This window comes from Anastrepha obliqua, chromosome 3, assembly GCF_027943255.1.
Source record: "Anastrepha obliqua isolate idAnaObli1 chromosome 3, idAnaObli1_1.0, whole genome shotgun sequence".
Taxonomy (NCBI): Eukaryota; Metazoa; Arthropoda; class Insecta; order Diptera; family Tephritidae; genus Anastrepha; species Anastrepha obliqua.
Genome location: NC_072894.1, coordinates 21858905 through 21878711, shown reverse-complemented (window position 1 = coordinate 21878711; position 19807 = coordinate 21858905). Strand labels below are relative to the sequence as shown.

Genomic DNA, 19807 nt, shown 5'->3' with positions numbered 1-19807 from the left:
ATTTACCACCAACACCGAGTACACAAATTCTTGGTTCTGCACCTCCTTAAAAGTAGGTGGCTGCCACGCAATTCGTCGATTTTTCGCCCCATATCTATCATATTTCTATAACGGCACTTTCGCCAGTCTGTTGTATTTTCTGCTACTTTTTGTTTATACTGGAAAATGTGGAAGGAATAAATTCATACAATTTTCTCTATAAATTCAAATAAAAGCTGAGTTTTAACTGAATTCATGAACTCCATCACCGGTATTCATAGTAAATACTGGTAATAATAATAATAAGCTGAAAGCAAGTACAAGAAGGAGAGGTGCTAAAGTGAATTTCGAATACGTCGTGGCAACTTGATAAATCGAGATTTACAATATTAGGAGATAGAATTGTGTCGTGGGAACATAGCATAAAGATAATCGATTGTGAATATTGTTTTTGGCTGTTAAGAAGAAGTAAGCAGTAAGTAAATTTAAATGAAGAAATTGAAAAAAAAGAAAAAGTAATATTCTATACTCATATCATTTCACGACGGGATTGTACCGGACGAGGAGGTTTAGGCGCAAATTTAGTTATTCAGTTAAATGTCAATAAGTCGAAAATTATTTAATTTTTTAACTTGAACTATGTTTCATTTTATATTGAAATATAATATTACACTAAAGCTGGCCATAAAATTGACACAATCAACCGTCAACCGATATTCATTTAAATTAAAACTGAACTCAATATTAGTAAAGCAGCAAATATAATAAAAAAAAGAAAGATACAAGCGGCACCTTACCATTATCACAGCACGTACCACTGTATAAGCTAGGATTTTCGTTCTGTATGTAGACTTTTGTCAACACTGTTTTTTGCATTTTCTCACATAACTTTGTTATTTTATATTAAACAATTTTTTTTTTTTAATTTATTGTGATTAGAAAAAAACTGTATTAACACATTTTTTAATAAACTCTTTGGTCCAAATTGAAATCAATTGTCTGGTAGAGAAGCTTAAAATGCATCAGTTCAATTTACGGTTGTGCGTCTTTTGCCTAATACTGTATGTATGTATATAAAGCTCCAATGCTCTTGGCTACGCAGTGAATCTTCTTAAATATTGACAAACTAGCATTTACTTTTTGCATCTGATGACTTAGACGCTCGGTGCTAACTTTGCAAATTTGTTTGTAAAATATGTAATATAAATAATTAAATAATAGCCTTACTTTCTTTTCCTTCATGTAAAAAAAGGATCACTCTGATAGTCGAGCGTAAGCACTTGAAATAGGAACGTTACTGATTTAATGATTTATAAAATGAATCAAATGTGAACGTATGTATATTGGTGCGTTTAAATTTTTGCACAAACATGTGCACCAACATTTGTTCTTTCACAAATTTATTCAGCAGTATACATATTTGCTATATACATACATACATATTTACTTGGCTCCCGACTCGAAAGTTATTTATAAGCTTTGAGAGAAATTTCGCAAATAACACATACCAACCACATACAAATCTATGCCTTTGTCTGCATATACGTATATGCATTTATGTATGCATTTTTAAGTACATACACATATACTGAGCAATTTATAAATATAATTAACGCACAATTGACATTAGGAACCTTTGTCAGTTGCACTGTAAGATTTAAAAGTAGTAAACGGTGTCGGTATTCATCATTCGATTACAGTTGCTATTAGCTGGTTATTAAAAAATCTTCTCTAATATGGCATAAGCCTTCTCGAGAGGTTCAATTTATTCTACTAAAATTACTACGAAGTGTACTTGCATTTTCACTTGCATATTTGTGCTACAACCGCACCTAAAACTATAAACAAGCAGTTTGAAAAATATGAACTGTCAAACTTTACTACAAATCCATTAAGGCTGCCAGAAATCAGCTGCAGTAGCCATTTGAAGAAGCACAGAAATTATTCGCGAGCACAGAACAATGTTAGTGAAGCTTTGCAAATTAATTATTTAATAAATTTGCACTCAACATTCGCGTAACTTCGTTCATTATCTTATACATACTTTTAATTTTGATGTATTTATTTCTATTGTGAGCTACCAAGTTTATTTCGAGTGTTGCTGCATTACAGGTTATAAATACTTGTGTCTTTCAACAATCGATATCTATGATTTCTTTTCGTGTGTATGTATGTGCAACAGCTAATTTTTAATCAAAAAAGATTGTATGTGCTAATCTCGCGCTTCTAAACAAATGGGGAAACACTTAAATAAGTAGTTATGCTCTTTCCGTTTTGTGATTTTCTTAAAACTCGTGTAAAACGGAAGCTGACATTTTTGATTTGGAATTATCTAATGTGCCATGAGGCTAAAATTTGTGAATTGTAAATATATTAGATGAATGTGACCTTTGTAAAAACGTTTTTGGGGATTGGGGGGGAACTAACCCTGCTCCACCACGGGCTAGTCTTGTTGTAGCCTTATGACAGCCGGATTTTCTGCAGGGTCTCAATTATTGTTAGTAATATTTATCAAAGCTTTTCGCTTGTGAAAATTTAGTCTTTCATGTTCAGTTGTTGTGGTTGGTGGTGCACTGATCGTCAATTGTCGGGTATGGTATTAAAAAAGTGAATTGGCCGCAATTGTGACTTTGATCGTAAATAATGCAATTGAGTTGAAGCGTGGAAAAGCTGGAAAATGTGGAAAACTTTATTTATTGGCTGTGCAAAGTTCTCAATTTTATGAACTCGTGCAATTGAGGGGAAAAATAATAACCACAAAAGTTGTCTGACTTGTGCTTGATACGCATATTATTATTTTATCGCATTGATTTTAGATTCTTATCATCTATCAGCCTCAACAGTTTTCTTTTTCTTTCTTAGTTTTGCATAGTTAAAGTTGAAGAAGCATAAACCCTACGTCAATCATGATCTCGCTGGCGGAGCTAAAAAAACTGACAATTGTGCATTTAGGCATAGCCGTCACATTTTTTGTATCTGGTTTGGTGATTAATCTGGTGCAGTTAATATTGTATGTAGGATTGAAACCCTTCAATGTCGTGCTATTCAGACACATAATGTATTATCTTTGCTATTCGCTGTACTCACGTAAGCTCTCATACTTTTGAAATTTTATCAATTCCCATATTGTTGAGGCCTTTTTAAATTTTTAGAGCTGATTTTTGTCGCTGAGTGGTATTCGAATAGTAATTTATATTTATACATGGATCAAAATGACTTCGAGAAGTTCAGTGGCAAGGAGCACGTAATGATAATTCAAAATCATTCATATGAAATCGATTGGTTGTGCGGCTGGATGTTCGCTGACAAAGTTGGTTGTCTGGGCAATTGCAAAGCGTATGCAAAGAAAGCGATTTCTTTTGTGCCCGTAATGGGTTGGGCATGGAAGTTCGCCGAATTCGTATTTTTGGAACGTTCGTTCGAGAAGGATAGTGAGACAATCGCGCGTCAATTGAAAGAAGTATTTGCCTATCCGGATCCCGTGTGGTTGCTGTTGAATGCTGAAGGTACTAGATTTACGCAGAAGAAACATGAAGCTTCTGTTAAATTCGCACAAGAGCGTGGTCTGCCTTTGCTAAAGCACCATTTGATACCGCGTACAAAAGGCTTTACTACTAGCCTGCCCACCATGCGTGGCCGTTGTGTAGCCATTTATGATACTAGTTTAGCCTTCAAAAAAGATGCCAAGGTATGTGAATAATAAAAAACTAGAAGAAATGAGATAAGCTTGATTGCATTACTTCTCATTTAATCTCATAACCTTTTAATCTCTCAAATGTTATAGATTTCACCAACTATTTCCAATCTACTAAATGGATTATCGGTCGAGGGTCACTTATTTGCACGTCGTATTCCACTCGAGGATGTACCTGAAAATGAGGCGGCAGCAGCTGAATGGCTACAAAATTTGTATCGCGAAAAGGATCGAATTGTTGACAGCTTTCATACAACAGGCAGCTTCTTTGAAACATCCGGTTTTAAGGAAGTTCCTGTCACTAAACTTAAATATCGTACATGTAGTTTGGTGAACTTTGCTCTCTGGGCTGTATTTTCGGTATCATTAATACTCTACTATTTAGTGTCTTCATTTTTGTCACAAAATTGGATTGGCCTGTCGATCGCTATAGGCATACTTTTGACAAGTAAGTATAAAGAGTTGTAACATTCAATGTAAATAATTTGCAATGATTTTTTTTTGCTTTCAGTATACATACTTATGGTGAAATCTATTAATATGTCAAAAATTAGCAAAGCTTCGTCGTATGGCTCTGAAGCGAAAACGGATTCAAAGTCAAAGTAATTCAAATGCGCTTGCTGCATGCACACAAACCTGCGAGCGACCATCAATTACAAGTTTTTTATTTGTTGTAATACGAAAACGTATTTATGTAGCCATGATCACAATATGATGTTCGTTGAAAGAACTGCATTGGACTTAAACAATGAAAAAGCGGACAAAATTCAAATGTGTTTCGTAATTCCGTATGATTATTCCACTGTACGTATTAAAGGTTATGTAAATGTACTTATTAGTAAAGTTAGTGGGAAGCCATTATAATTAACTCTATAATGTTATATTATTTTAAATATTCACGTTGTATATTAACTACACGTAAATAACTCCGACGATGACGATGACTATGAAAAGGTCTAACCTTTCATTTGTCAATGCTACATTTTTACTCTGGATAGCGAAATAGGCGTTTGAATTTGTAAAAAAAAAATTGTAATGATTCAAATCCATAAATGGTTGATTTATTCTGTTTTGCGCATTTGTTTAATATTTAAAAACACATAACAACATACACTTACTACATCTTAAGAACGTAAAGCACCTCTAAATATAGAGTGTAAAATGGCAATTACATTTGCAATAGTGCATAAAAGTTTATTTGGGTGATTCGCGAGGTGTCGAAAGTGTCGTATTGTCTTAAGTCGTAAAGTTTTTGAAAGAACTTAAAATCAGATTCCACTATTTTTTAACTGTGTGTAAATTCATAATATGATTTTACGGTAGTTTGCGAACACCCTAACCCATATATTTGGCCGTTTAAAGTTTACGATATAAAACAATACCACACCCCTTGAGAATATCCCAATTGAATTGGATACGGTTCTTTAAAACATAATAGCCGCAATTCAGGTGCATGCGTGTTACATATAACAAAAGTGTAATTAATATTTTGTGCCAATTTTTTGGTTTCGTGCTATATGGAAAATTGATATTATATTGCATTTTTCTATTATCATTACTAATAGTTATGTATTCATTAGTAATTAGTAACAGCAAAATTATAAATTGTTTCGCATACTTTTTTGTACAAAAGTATGAAACCATTAGGCATTAAAAAGTTTCTAAACCAAGAAACACGAAATTTTATTTACAATTTCAAAAAGTCGGCTTTATGACGACGTGTGCTTTGCACCATATTATATTGGGTCTTACTTGTATATACATACATATATGTATCTTCCAGAAAATGTTGACAGAAACTTTGCATATATGTATATTGATAAATTACTTTTTTCGATTGCATTTTTAAAGTTATATAATATACATAAACACATCTTAGAAATGTAAAAATGATAACAAGAATTATAAAAGAATACATTTTGTATTGACCTCTTGAATTCTCTAAAATATTTGAAATAAAATTGTATTGAAATTTGTTTAAATTTTTACATTTATCGCATGATTTAATTTTTTCTTGGTGAATCTAATTCAAAGCATGTCTACATAACCTTGAGTTCAAGTGGAGTTCTATGTACGTATTGTTGGACTTGATCAGTGGTATTGTTGAACTATCTTACTTATAAAAATTATGTGTCGAGCTAGAATAGTTAAGTGTGTTGCATTAATTTCTAAAATATCGATAATTTGCCGCTAAGCAGGCGACATATTATTTTATAAACACATTGACGCTTTTTAAATCCAATTCTGGTAAATTTCCCTGAATAAAATTAATGCTAGCGCAATTTTTTTAAGAGGAAATGCAATTCATTGAATTCAAAACTACCGTTTGAATAGCTAATTTTGTTCAATATTCATTGACATTCATCACGAAGAGACTTACGCCTCTACAATGTTTACAAATCGTACAATTGTATTACGAAAATCGACGCTCTGTGAAAAGTGTTCTTCGATCGCTTAGGCTAACTTGTGGTGTTCAGCGCTGAGGCCAATTTTTGGCTTAATGGCTACGTCAATAAGCAAATTTGCCGTATTTGAGTTGAAGAGTAACCCGAAGCCATTAAATGCATTGGAAACAACCGTCTGGTATTGCCTATGGGCTGGTGATATCATCGACTCATATTTCTTCAAAGACGAGGCTGGCGCCAATCTAACACTAAATGAATAACGCTATCGCGCTGTGATAAACTACTTTTTGATGCCGGTTGGCGGAAATTCAAGGGCGTGATCTCCACAACATTTGGTTTCAACAAGACAACCGTCACTACTTGGCATCGATCCCGTCATACAATGGATTTGCTGCATCGTCGTTTCGGTGAGCAATTTATCTCTTGTGTGGGTTGTTGATTGACTACCATTCGGAATTCGCAGAGAGAACGTAGGTTCGAATCTCGGTGAAACACCAAAATTAAGAAAAACACTTTTCTAATAGCGGTCGCCCAGGCAGGCAATGTCAAACCTCCGAGTGTATTTCTGCTATGAAAAAGCTCCTCATGAAAAATATCTGCCGTTCGGAGTCGGCTTGAAACTGTAGCCCCTCCATTTGTGGAACAACATCAAGACGTACACACAAATAGGAGGGGGAGCTCGACCAAGCACCCCAAAAGGGTGCACGCGCCAATTATATATATATATATAGCCAAAATTACTAAAGTTATTCACGAGATACCGACCGAAATCCTCCATCGATTTAAAATTGATGTTTTCTGATGACCGAATTATGGCGCAGTTACGGTTAATATATCGCACTTGTTACGTTAAAGCGTAACAACTCAAAATTTCCAAATTTTAGTTTTTTGCAAGAAAACAATGTACAGTGGTCATCTCTACCCACTGTAAAAATCGTTCAGTGGTTTGTCTAGTCGTTCGTTAAAAAAACCGTTATGACTCTCTCTTTGTTTTCAGAATGACTTCTTTTGTCTCAACTAAAGAGTTACATTTTTAGTTGTCTCCAAGTGTTTGAACAAATTTGTGTCACATAAAGTGTAACATTTTGAATTGTGCCTGTTTACAACCAAACGGTTTGTTTAACTTTGTTTAAGTTACGTGTTATTTTTTCAGTTAAACAGAGACAACTCAAAATAACACAACTAAGTGTGTAAAAAAATTTCAGGAAAAGAGTAACAACTCAAAAATTTGTTATTTTAGCGCAACTACTAAACAAATAAGAATGAAACAACCGTTATATTGTTTTTAATGATATTTTCGTGCAATTACATATTTTTTTCCTTGTAATATATTATTAATATTAACGGAAACAGTTTTTCGTCTCTACTGAAAATGTTCAGATTTTGAGTTGTTACGCTTTAACGTAACAAGTGCGATATCATGATTGGTTCTACACAAAAATAGTAAAGATTGCCCAATTAATTTGAATTTTAAAATTAATTTTTTCCAAATAAATATTTTCATCACAAGTTAACATTTTTCTGTAAAATTTCACAAATTTCAAGCCTTTCCAACGGGTGATAAAAAAAAAGAAATTAAAATTTGGAACAACGTACTTTGCAGTTGATAAGCATTTACCTTTTATGGCCCTTCTAATCAATTTTTCTAGTACTAAAGTAATTTATGAAGCTACTGAGTTCTTATCGATGGTTATTATATTTTTTCTCTCCTTTAAATAAATTCATCATCAATTTTGTTGGATTATTTAATAATAAAGATTTGTTGCTAACGCAAGGTAAAATTGTCTGTCTGTTTCCGATATGGATTCTCTCTCGTTCAAAATAAATCCATCACGTTCCAGATATGGATTCTCTTCCGTTCAAAATAAATTCGTCACCTTTTTGTATGAACAAAGTGAAATGTGCATATGGCTTACAATATCTGGAATAAAAGTATGCGAAGAAAGGCTTAAGATGTATTAAATTAATCGTAATATTTATGTATATATGTATGTATTTGTGAATAATCAGAAGCATGAATTTTATACATATGTACTTGCAGATGTGTGTGTATGTTCTTTATATACAAGCGTACATTTTTACATTCGCTAAATATTTGGAAAGAGCAGAGCCTCTGTTGAGATAAGACTCTGCATTGTACGCGATTTTAATAAACAATAACTCCAATACACGGACAAAGCGAAAATTTCAGGCTGGAGAGTTCGAAAGTATTGTTGTCAATACCATATTGTTATAGTTTTGATTTTAATTGGGTATGTGGCATTAATTTAAAAGATATTTGTAAAATTATCAGAAATTTCTTCACGACTTATAGATTTGTAACCATTGCCTAGGTAAGATACTTCAAATCTCCTATGCTTCTCTTAAAACAATACTTTTATAGAATGTTTATGTTTATCAAAAACCCAAAATTCACATCCCAAACAATACTTAATCGTCAACATGCAAGAAAGTACACACAGGCTTCAAAACTCAAAATACACACACATGTATATACATACATATATACATTCATGTATAAATCAATACATACACCGGATACTTTCAAAAGATTTAGGTTAATGAGTATTATAAATTTTAATACTTATATTAAGGTACATATGTATGTATACTTTCGGTATATACCCTATACATAAATAAATACGTATGTATGTGTGTATGTACTTTCATTCCATCCTGTGCTCAATTACTTACTAGACTTGAGATGCAAATACATATAATTTTTCTGAAAAATATTTACACAAATACATATGCAAATACGCATATACATATTTATGTGTGCAGATATACAAACCAATTAATTAACGCTCAAAACATTTTAGTCAGTGTTTAATTGACAACGCACTAGGATGCACCTTAATTTTTTTCTTTTGTTCATAACGGTTTTCCTTTACGTTTTGCTCGCTGAAGCAGTTGCAGGCGATACCAAAAAGTTCGATGATGCATTAATCGTTGATTTACCTAATGGCAGAATACGCGGTCGAGATAATAACTATTTTTACAGTTATGAATCGATTCCGTATGCAGAGCCACCACTTGGCCCATTACGATTCGAGCCCCCAAGCCCATACACTGAGAAGTGGTCGGATACGTTTGATGCAACACGCGAGCCCATCGAGTGCATGCAATGGGATCAGTATAAGGCTGGCGTAAATAAACTTCATGGCGTCGAGGATTGTCTCACTGTAAATGTTTATAAGCCAAAATTGCGTCCCAATGCTTCAATTACACAAGATTCATTTCCAATCTTGGTGTTTATTCACGGCGGCAGCTTTATGATGGGTTCAGCGCGCGCCAATGGCCATGAACATTTTATGCGTAGTGGACGAGTAATGGTTGTTAAAATGAATTATCGTCTAGGACCATTAGGTTTTCTTAGTACCGAGGACACAGTTATTCCGGGTAATTTCGGATTGAAAGATCAACGTTTGGCGCTGCAGTGGATCAAGGCGAATATTGCACGTTTTGGCGGTGATCCAGATCGTATCATGGTGATGGGTTTCTCCTCAGGCGGCGCTGCTGTGCATTTGCATATTTTGTCACAACGAAATTTTACCGAATATGCGCGCGCGGCGGCTTCGATTAGTGGTGTAGCCTTTAATCCGTGGGCAATTAGGCACAAGACGAAGGCACGCGCGTTGGAATTAGCCAAGGGTCTTAATTGTCCAAATGTAAGTAGTTCACAGTCGATTAAAGAATGTTTGCAACGTAAACCGGCCTCCGCTATTGTGCGTAGTGTCCGAAATTTTCTGGTTTTCGGCTATAATCCTTTTTCCACATTCGGCCCAAGCATCGAAGATGCAGCAGTTAAGGATGCATTCTTAACGCGCTCACCTCAAGCGATAGCAAAATCGGGTGATTTTGCGCAGTTACCTTGGTTGGTGTCTTATACGGCACAGGATGGTGGTTATAATGCTGCGGAGCTGCTACAACGCATACCCCGCAGAGAGGAGTTAATCGAAGCTTTCAACGATCGTTGGTATGATTTAGCGCCATATAACTTGTTCTACAAGGATACTATGCAGAATGTAGAGCAGATGGATGATTACTCGGTAGAATTGAAACGCCGCTACTTAGGCGATCAAGAATTCTCAATTGACACTTATTTGAATGTGCAGCGTATGTATACGGATGTGTTATTTAGAAATGGAGTAGAGCAAGCAATTCGTTTGCATCGCAAACATGGGCGTAGCCCCGTTTATGCATATGTTTATGATAATCCGGGGGAGGAGGGTATAGGAACAGCATTATCAGGTCGAAGAGATGTAAAAATGGGTATGTTCAAATAAAGGAGCGGCTGGCTTACTTAGAAACGCTTCAATTAAAACTACTTGTACTATTTTCCAGGTACTGTTCATGGAGATGACTTCTTTTTGATTTTCAATAATACGGTGAGATCTAAAATTCGGCCTGACGAGCAAATAATTTCACACAAGTTCGTTAGAATGTTGGAAAAATTCGCATCAAAGAGGTATTAAAAAAAAAAGACTGTTCAAATTACTAATGCACCTATGTATGTATGCATGTACTTAAGCAAACATGTATTGTTCTTTTTCTTTAAATAGTGACGAGTTAACCTTTGGGGATTGCCTATTCGTTGATAATGTTGGAAAAAATGAATACCAACTTATGTTTATTACCAAAGATTCCTGCCAAAATAAGCAAGTTACAACACTGCCGTCGTTTTAAAATTTACCAATAAAAAAAAAAAACAGATACAAACAATATTTTTATTTTGTACAACCGCATTTTTATTACTCAGTGTTTCCGTATAACTCCACTTTTGTGTCTAAGAAGCGAAAATCATTCAAAATATGCAACTTGTTACTGTAACCTGCGATGGACATAAATTTGATTGGCTCCAATTGCCACACTACTGAGTATGCTGCGGTATGTTCTAGCGGTATATTCGCCTGTATATCACCATTCATCGCATAAAACTGTGCATGGCTATGCTCACCGGCAACAAATAGGTTTTCCTCCACGAAATCACAGACATGTACTTTACCTGGAAAAGCGAAGTCCCGCATACACTCCATAGTACCCAAATGCCATATGGAAAACTTTGGTCCGCCACCGCAAATCAACCAGTCCTCATTAGTAGCAATTGCGCCTATCCATTTTCCATATTCAGGTCGCATTAATTGTGCGTTTTGAGCTGGTTCTATTCTTCCAATTGCTTCTTTTTGTTGTTCACTCCAAAAGAGCACACAACCATCTTCAGAAGCTGAAAAGAGGCGGCCTTTGTCGCTACCTGTTACTCCATGTATGTAATCAGTGTGCCCGCAGTAGTCGCGTACAATGCTTCCATTCTCCAAATTGATTTGGTAAATAATATTATTGCCGCAACCTGCATATAGAGTATCCGTCTCGGCGCGTAGCCACAGAAAATTCACATCGGGTACCTCAACAGCATCAACGTCGAGAGGAATTTTAACTTCCCATTTGCGTACAGTGCTCAAATCACGTTTTTCTTCGTTCCAGCTTAGACCGTAAATAACGCCAATGGCGCCGACGATTAGGAAATCACGATGACAGCAGAGGCTGTTGATTTCTGTTTGTCCAGATTGTGGAAAAATGCGTAGCTTCGATCGAGGAGCATCAGTTTTTTCGAAATCCTGGAGACTGTAGGTATATTCAAAACAAAACAACAACATGAGATAAACATTTTCACAGCTGCAAATATATGTAAAAGCTTTTGTTGATCACATACTCTTGAACAAATATATCACCAAAACGGTTACCGGCAAACAGAAATCGGCCAGACTCTGAGATCGCTTGTGATATCACATTGTTATACATGACCTTTAATTTTAAATCTTTCATTTTTAGAAATTATGTCTGCCGGTATATACTTTTATTTAAAAAATTAATAAACTAAAAACCGGTGTTCTATCAACAAGAAAATCAGCTGTTGTTAGTTGTGCGTTTTACCAGCATTGCCAGTGATAAATACAGTAGAGCCACTTACGATAACAATCGATAAATCGGAATCGGTATTTTCGTAGCTACGCAACTTATGCTGAAAACAGTGAACACCGCAGGGAATCTCTTACCGCAGTCCCTTACCGTGCACAAAAACTCAACCCCGAGAACAACTGCGTTCTTTTAATTACATATTTACACAATACATCGGTTTGTGTGTGTATGTGTTTGGTTGTATCTACATAATGTTGCCATTGATATTTTTGCTTACACACTTTTTCACACATCCGCGTTATCAGTTATAATTTTTCATTGTTTAATATACCAAAGCCAAAAAACCAACAAATGCAAATAGTTCATATATCTATAATTAACATTATTCAACAGTATTTTTAAGCTATTTTAACAAAAAGTATCACTTTTCTAAGCTTATTTTGTAAGTGATTACGAAATGTACTGCTTGGCAACACTGTGTGGTGAGAGAGCAATCAGCTAACAGCGTATTACGGGAATTTTTAAATATCGTGAAATAAAATCTACGATACTACGATACGGAAGAAAGGAATTTTTCATTTACATGGGGTTCTCATTAGTTTGATCGCAACAGCTGACAGGGGACTGCGTTTACGTCGTTCAGCATTTCGTTTTCAGCATTAGGTTTTCTCCGTAAAATATATAATATAAGTTGCAGAACAATGATATAATGCACGGTGTACAGAATACGTCAGGGCATTTCGAAAATCGTTACTTTACCTTAATTTGTTGCGTTTTTGACAATCGACGGCGTAATCTCTTCAAATAAGCAAACAAAAGGAAGAGAAGTTACGTGCTTGTGAATATTCAGTGAAGGATTTGGTAATATTTTATGTTCTATTCTATATTCTATGTACTATTTATATGTGAAACAACCTGCTATTTTGTATCATGATCATGATTCAATTATTAAAGGTTTGCTCATTTGTAAAGGGATGCATTTAAGAAGTGTGAGAAAGGGGGAAAAATTAAGTCCCGTTTGGTGGAAATTTATTCCTAATTGGAAAAAAAACTACGAACGGTTTAAAATACAGGGGCGACTCCGAACGGTAAATAATTTTTTATAAGGAACTTTTTCATGGCAGAAATACACTCAAATACACTATTAGAAAAAAGTGTTTCTATCATGCGGTTTCAGGCACGGAGAAACTAACCTATGCACGAATTAATATAGAGCACCTGATTTATTGACGTGATAACGTCTTATAATTCGATTTAACAGGCTGCACGCACGAAAAAATGTGTCGTTACCTTGCTCATTAGTGTTACCTTGCTCATTGCCGTTACCTTGAATGAACTGCAAGCAAGCAAACAAAGCAAACGAACGGCAACGTTCGACATAGCGTATATACATATGTATGTATATGCGCATATGTACATATATAAATTCACGTATTTGTATTTGCATATGCCTTCTTATTGATTTTTATTAATTTGATTTACTTGAGGAATTTAAAATAAAACCAAGTTTGTTAATAATATCTGTTGTTTTAATGTTATTATTATTTTTTGACGTGATAACGTCTTATTATTCTATGTAGCCGGCTGCATGCACCAAAAATGCGTCGTTATCTTGCTCATGCGTTGTTACCTTGCTTGAACAGCATGTTATGTTATGTTATGTTATATGTTATGTTATGTTATGTTATGTTATGTTATGTTATGTTATGTTATGTTATGTTATGTTATGTTATGTTATGTTATGTTATGTTATGTTATGTTATGTTATGTTAAAGTATATTATGTTATGTTAATGTTAACTCATTCTCTAGATCCATACAAAATATCTATCACACAAATAAAATTAAAATTTTCTTTTGAAAAATGCAACCATTCAATCAGTATTTTCTTATGACGTTATCACGTTAAACTATCGTCAGTAAACCAACTTTACAGACAACCTCTTTTTTTTATTTATTTCGGTGTGGTGGCTTGCATGTCAAAGTATTCTGTTTTGTTTAATTAGTTGATTTTAACATTCAAACCACCAAATTGAAAAAAAAAAAAACCAAATACATATACATATTGCTTTGCACTCCTGCTACTACCCTCTGCTACTATGAATTCGTCTCATATACCTTCTGATTATGATTAAATTTTAGTAAATATCGCGTGTTTTTTTAAGAGCTTGAGATCTTGAAATTATAATAAAAAATCGAAATATTGTTACAATGCATTTTGACGTGATAACGTCTTATTATTCGATTTAACAGGCTGCACGCACGAAAAAATGTGTCGGTCATTGTCGTTACCTTGCTCAATGCCGTTACCTTGAATGAACTGCAAGCGAAAGCGCGGATCGAACGACAAAGCAAACAAAGCAAACGAACGGCAACGTTCGACATCTTGCTCTCTCCTACTTAAGTGAGCGTATATATGTATGTATATGCGCATATGTACATATATAAATTCACGTATTTGTATTTGCATATGCCTTCTTCTTGATTATTATTAATTTGATTTACTTGAAGAATTTAAAATAAAACCAAGTTTGTTAATAATACCTGTTGTTTTAATGTTATTATTATTAATTTTTTTATTATATATGAAGGAAAAAATGTATGGTAATATTTACCATATACCTTATAAGATATGTTGTATACTTATATAAACATGCATATACATATACAATTTCGCGCAATTTTCAAAAAGAACAAATCTATATGTAAAGATGCATACAAGTCATATGGACATATCAAACATACGAATCTATTCCGTACGCAAGCAAATGTAAGCTAATGTGCTTGAACTGCAAGCGAGAGCGCGGAACGAACGACAAAGAGCACAATCGGTCCCCGCGTTCGGCAACGTTCGACATCTGGCTCTGTCCTACTTGAGTGAGCATATATATGTATGTATATGCGCATATGTAGGTACATAAATTCACATACTTGTATTTGCATATGCCTTCTTCCTGTGTGCATGGTAATGAACCATTTCTCTGTTGAGAATAGGACGATGATAGAAAAAGTAGGAAATGAAAGGGAGTGTTTCGGGTGTAAAGTGTCTTGAAAACGGCAAATCGATGATGATGCCTCTTAGTGTTGTTGACTTATTAACGTCTGATGCACAATCGAAATTCAAGATATCTTTCATGAATTTGATAAATGTTTCGTCATTTTGCACGTTTGTGTAAATGTAACTTGACCTATTCCATTGCAATTCCATTTACCTCCTTCTCTATATCCATACAAAATGTCTATCAAGCAAATAAAATTAAAATTTTGTTTTGAAAATTGCAACATTCCATCAATATTTTCTTATGACGTTGTCACGTTAAACTATCGTCAGTAAACCGACTTTACAGACAACCTCTTTTTTTATTATAATCTGGTAGAAAATTTCATGGTTTATTTAAGTGGTTTGATTAAGTTTTTGAATATAATTTCCTCCATATGTGCGTCGCGGCTACGAGTTACATGGTCCATTCCATCAGCTCAATAAATCGATTATTAAGCTCGCTGTATGTCGTCTTGTTGGAACCGAATGTCGTCGATAAATAGCTGATTAATTTTTGGATGCGAAAACTCAATCAACATAGCTCGTTAGCGCTCGCCATTTACCGTAACCGCAGCTCCTTCCCCATTTCGAAAGAAATAAGCAACGATGATGCCGTCAGCGTGTTAAGCCGTACGTACAATGGACGAAGTGCTGTATGAACTTTGCGACCAGATCTATTTTTTTCAAATTTTCACAATTTGGAAGTGTTGTTCTGCCGTTAAACGATTCAGGTTGACTTCCCAAATTTTACTGAACAGTAAACACAGTTTGCCATTCTCCCCTGTCAAACCATAGTTATCGATATCGAAAGGTCTCATGTAGCTAAAAAACACCTAATGGTGCTGACCCGATGAAATTAATGAGAACCCCATGTAAATGAATTCTCACCATCGTTCCGTTCCGTAGTATCGCAGATCGTTGTTTCATCGTGTCAGCTGATACGGGCGTATGGGCGTACGTTTAGGTTGGTGAGTGCGAGCACTACTATAGTTATGAGCCCATTTGGGTAAATGCCGTATTCGGAATATTCTGAAAAAAAAATGTATTATTGAATAAATTATTAGTAAAACCGAGCGATTTATGAGTTCTAATCAGTTTTAGTTACCTTATAACGAAGGAAATTTTTTTAGGTAATATAAATTTCTAACAGAAATTGGTTCAGAACTTCGAGTTTCTTTTTAAAATTTCTGCGCCTTGTTTTATAACTTAAAATTTACAAACATATTTAAGAACCGGACATTTTTTTCACCTAAATTACACTTTTAGACACTTAATACCATTTTGAAGGCGGAAAACACTCTCTCAACCGTTAGAATAAGGGCGGATTAACATAGGTACGGTGGCGAAATTTATTTTCGCTCTTGTATTGCATTATATCCGCATCAACATCGAGTCGTTGGAAAATAACTCTTATCGAAAAAAAAAACTGAAACTAAACTCTTACGCCCTGGCGTGAGTTATGAGTACAGAAAGTTAATTTTGCTGTTATAATTTGCTCTCATTGCTGCTTAGAGCAATTTACGGTATGTAGGCAGCGCCTGCGTTGCACTGATAGCTCAATCTCTTTGGCCTGCATAACCAAACAATGTCCTATGCGCCAAAGCACCCAAATCTAGAAAAATTGCTGATATTTGCTTTTAAATAAAAGTATTAATTAATGTTCCTTCAGTAAAGAATTAAAACATTAAACCCTCCAGAGCAAAAAAATTAAAAATGTTTAATTTGTTCATTAGAAAGGAATTCCTAGAGTTAATAAATTAAATTTGCCATAAATGAGCAGCCCAAATTAATTCATTAAATTAGTCAACACAAAAATAACTAAACTGTATTGAATTTTAGTCAACAAACAAATAGAACTTAAAGTGATTTATGTTCTTAGTAAATTGCGCAGATAATACTTCAATTTCAGCGTTGATTTAAAAAACTTGAAAATGCGGACAAAATAGGAACAGGTCACAACAGAATGGACAAAGCAAGAAGCCAAATTGAAATGAAATTCACTTATATGTAAATTCAAATAGCTAGGAAAGAACTGAAAAAATGAATACGAGAAGTTTAAATTTTAAATAAATGGGCGGCCGCCGTAAGCAAATGGGTTGGTGGGCGACTCCCATTTTGTATGGCTGGGGCACGAAACGCCAAAAATGATAAAAATTGTTTTTTCTAAGAGCTGCCGCCTATCGAGGGCAAACCACCGAGTGTATTTTTCCCAAACAACAAACTATCTGCCGTTCGGAGGTGGCGTAAAACTGTGGACAACTTTAAGACGCGCACCGCAAATCCTAAAAGGTGGTTAAATTTCAAGGGCTGATGTTGAATGTGAACCACACCTAAACGTCAACTTTGTTTTTGCATTTCATTTGACATTTTTCAATTTCAGACTAACTCAATTTGAACCATGGAAAACTACACAATCGACCAACGCGTTAAAGTTATTCAGGCTTATTATGAAAACGGGCGTTCAAATCAAAATGCATATCGCGCACTTCGTGAAGAAAATCATCTTCAGTGATGAGGCACATTTTCACCTCAGTAAATTCGTCAATAAGCAGAATTGCCGCATTTGGGCGAATGATAATTCAGAGTGATTGCCGAAAAACCAAAGCACCCACAAAGAGTGACTGTTTGGTGAGGTTTATGGGCCGGCGGCATCATTGGGCCGTAGTTTTTCCAAAATGAGGCCGGTCAGGCAGTTACTGTGAATAGTGTTCGCTATCGTGAGATGATAACGAACTTTTTATGGCCCGAATTGGAAGATATGGATGTGGACGATATGTGGTTTCAACAGGACGGTGCCACTTGTCACACAGCTAACGAAACAATGACTCTTTTGTGCGAAAAATTTGATGGCCGAATAATCTCACGTCGCGGCGATGTCAATTGGCCGCCAAGATCATGTGATTTGACACCGTTGGGGTTATATGAAAGAAAAGGTGTACGTCGATAAGCCAGCAACAATTCAAGAGCTAAAGGATGAGATCATTCGGCGCATTTACGACCTCAATTATGCCTCAGCGTCATCGAAAATTTGGACCATCGGATGGAGGTGTGCCGCCGAGACCGCGGCGGCCATTTGGCCAATATTTTATTTCATACGTAATTGAGCCATACCAATATTATCATAATGAAAAGAAATGACAATAATTTCTTAAAAAAATTGTATTTTATTTAAAATCAACACCGGCCCTTGAAACTTAACCACTCTTTAGAAGGAGCTCAGCCAAACAACTAACGAAAGAAGTAAACGCTAATTATATTATGAGTGTAAGTGGCAATATTAAATATAAAATATTTACATCACCGAAATCTCAAACTTCTTAATCAGAATGAAAAAATATTGGGTACGCAATTCCATAACCCGTTAAATTTAGTAGGGATAATAAAGTGTAATTTTGAAGTTGCAGAAACTTTCGTGGGTTTTTGAAGTGAAACTTCTTAGGCGTCGATGGACGAGCGAGAATGGAGAGTACAATTTCAAGGCCATGCAACGTTTTTGGCATTTTCGTTCCGCGAGAGAGAAAAAATATATAACGTAGAAGAAAAGGAGAGAGAGAGAGAGCTATGCCTTATATATATTTTATGATGAGTTTTTGTTGTACAGTACAATAGTTGAAACCGTTTGGGCCCTATTCAGACTGTTCAGCACTATGGCAACTAGAATGATGGCCGCTACGGCTGCGCGATCATGGTTGCTGCAGTGCGTATGCACATACTATGTAACACTACCAGAATTGAAGAAGCAATTGAACTTTGGCACAAACATAACTAACATAATATACATGTGCATGTATATATTGAGCAGCACTTACTTGTATGCTCTAATTCTAGTCTAAAATTATTTTTGGTGGTCTATTTATATTCTCTGCAAATGTTGTGAATTTATTTAGATATATGTTCTTTCTCTCTCTCTCTCTCTTTCTCTTTCGGTTCTCTCACTCTTTCTTTGTAAGCCTTGCCTTGAAAGTTTCAGTTCTGTTATGTGTACTACGCTACAAGCACTTTTTTTCTCGTAATCTTGAGAATTTTTAATCCCTTCAAGTTTGCTCTTTATTATATTGTACTAAAATTTAAAATTGTGAAAGTTATAAAGCTGCGTATCCAATTTTTTTTAATTTCCAGGCATGTTTTGGGACCCTCAGACAACAATTAAGTGAAATGTAAGTGCTGAATTCATAGCTGATTTTATGGATGATATGGATGTGGACGATATGTGGTTTCAACAGGACGGTGCCACTTGTCACACAGCTAACGAAACATTGGCTCTTTTGTGCGAAAAATTTGATGGCCGAATAATATCACGTCGCGGCGATGTCAATTGGCCGCCAAGATCATGTGATTTGACACCGTTGGGGTTATATGAAAGAAAAGGTGTACGTCGATAAGCCAGCAACAATTCAAGAGCTAAAGGATGAGATCATTCGGCGCATTTATGGCATAAGACCTCAATTATGCCTAAGCGTCATCGAAAATTTGGACCATCGGATGGAGGTGTGCCGCCGAGACCGCGGCGGCCATTTGGCCAATATTTTATTTCATACGTAATTGAGCCATACCAATATTATCATAATGAAGAGAAATGACAATAATTTCTTAAAAAAATTGTACTTTATTCAAAATCAAGACCGGCCCTTGAAACTTAACCACTCTTTAGAAGGAGCTCAGCCAAACAACACTATACTACAAAATATCTGCATTCAGTTGCCTATAGCGATGTGCATTGACAGTAACAGCTCTTTCATTCTCATCTTTGAAAAAAAAACGGGACAATTAT

The 19807-nt window shown here is 35.1% G+C and overlaps 3 protein-coding genes across 7 annotated transcripts; 2 read left to right on the top strand and 1 right to left on the bottom strand.

Annotated features, from left to right (window-relative positions):
- Positions 1–1657: 1657 nt before the first annotated feature.
- Positions 1658–5655, top strand: LOC129241045 (1-acyl-sn-glycerol-3-phosphate acyltransferase gamma-like). 4 transcript variants are annotated; one of them, XM_054877182.1, is made up of 5 exons: positions 1658–1942; positions 2852–3066; positions 3132–3667; positions 3764–4121; positions 4185–5655. In XM_054877182.1, the coding sequence occupies exons 2-5, from the start codon at positions 2886–2888 to the stop codon at positions 4277–4279; spliced, it is 1170 nt and encodes a 389-aa protein (XP_054733157.1). In that variant the 5' UTR covers positions 1658–1942; positions 2852–2885; the 3' UTR covers positions 4280–5655. The 4 variants fall into 4 exon arrangements, with proteins under 4 accessions (XP_054733157.1, XP_054733154.1, XP_054733156.1 ...); XM_054877179.1 differs by having other exon boundaries at positions 2842–3066; XM_054877181.1 differs by lacking the exon at positions 1658–1942 and adding an exon at positions 1960–2091 and having other exon boundaries at positions 2842–3066.
- Positions 5656–8850: 3195 nt separating this feature from the next.
- On the top strand, positions 8851–10769 carry LOC129241690 (esterase-5B-like). The gene is made up of 3 exons (XM_054878158.1): positions 8851–10353; positions 10426–10549; positions 10644–10769. Exons 1-3 carry the CDS (start codon positions 8928–8930, stop codon positions 10765–10767), a joined length of 1674 nt encoding a protein of 557 aa, XP_054734133.1. The 5' UTR covers positions 8851–8927; the 3' UTR covers positions 10768–10769.
- A 36-nt stretch (positions 10770–10805) lies between these two features.
- LOC129241689 (THO complex subunit 6) lies at positions 10806–12000 on the bottom strand. 2 transcript variants are annotated; one of them, XM_054878156.1, is made up of 2 exons: positions 11792–12000; positions 10806–11703 (listed from the first exon to the last, which is right to left on the bottom strand). In XM_054878156.1, the coding sequence occupies exons 1-2, from the start codon at positions 11902–11904 to the stop codon at positions 10833–10835; spliced, it is 984 nt and encodes a 327-aa protein (XP_054734131.1). In that variant the 5' UTR covers positions 11905–12000; the 3' UTR covers positions 10806–10832. The 2 variants fall into 2 exon arrangements, with proteins under 2 accessions (XP_054734131.1, XP_054734132.1); XM_054878157.1 differs by having other exon boundaries at positions 10806–11754; positions 11823–11912.
- Positions 12001–19807: the final 7807 nt, after the last annotated feature.

What these genes read in the sequence shown, in the direction of transcription:
- LOC129241045 (XM_054877182.1), top strand. Translation starts at nt 2,886, where the DNA reads ATGATCTCGCTGGCGGAGCTAAAAAAACTGACAATTGTGCATTTAGGC. An exon ending in TTGCTATTCGCTGTACTCAC is followed by an intron (nt 3,067 to 3,131) that starts GTAAGCTCTCAT and finishes TTAAATTTTTAG; the next exon opens with AGCTGATTTTTGTCGCTGAG. An exon ending in TATAGGCATACTTTTGACAA is followed by an intron (nt 4,122 to 4,184) that starts GTAAGTATAAAG and finishes TTTTGCTTTCAG; the next exon opens with TATACATACTTATGGTGAAA.
- LOC129241689 (XM_054878156.1), bottom strand. Translation starts at nt 11,904, where the DNA reads ATGAAAGATTTAAAATTAAAGGTCATGTATAACAATGTGATATCACAA. An exon ending in GGTGATATATTTGTTCAAGA is followed by an intron (nt 11,704 to 11,791) that starts GTATGTGATCAA and finishes ATATACCTACAG; the next exon opens with TCTCCAGGATTTCGAAAAAA.
- LOC129241690 (XM_054878158.1), top strand. Translation starts at nt 8,928, where the DNA reads ATGCACCTTAATTTTTTTCTTTTGTTCATAACGGTTTTCCTTTACGTT. An exon ending in TCGAAGAGATGTAAAAATGG is followed by an intron (nt 10,354 to 10,425) that starts GTATGTTCAAAT and finishes ACTATTTTCCAG; the next exon opens with GTACTGTTCATGGAGATGAC. An exon ending in GAAAAATTCGCATCAAAGAG is followed by an intron (nt 10,550 to 10,643) that starts GTATTAAAAAAA and finishes TTCTTTAAATAG; the next exon opens with TGACGAGTTAACCTTTGGGG.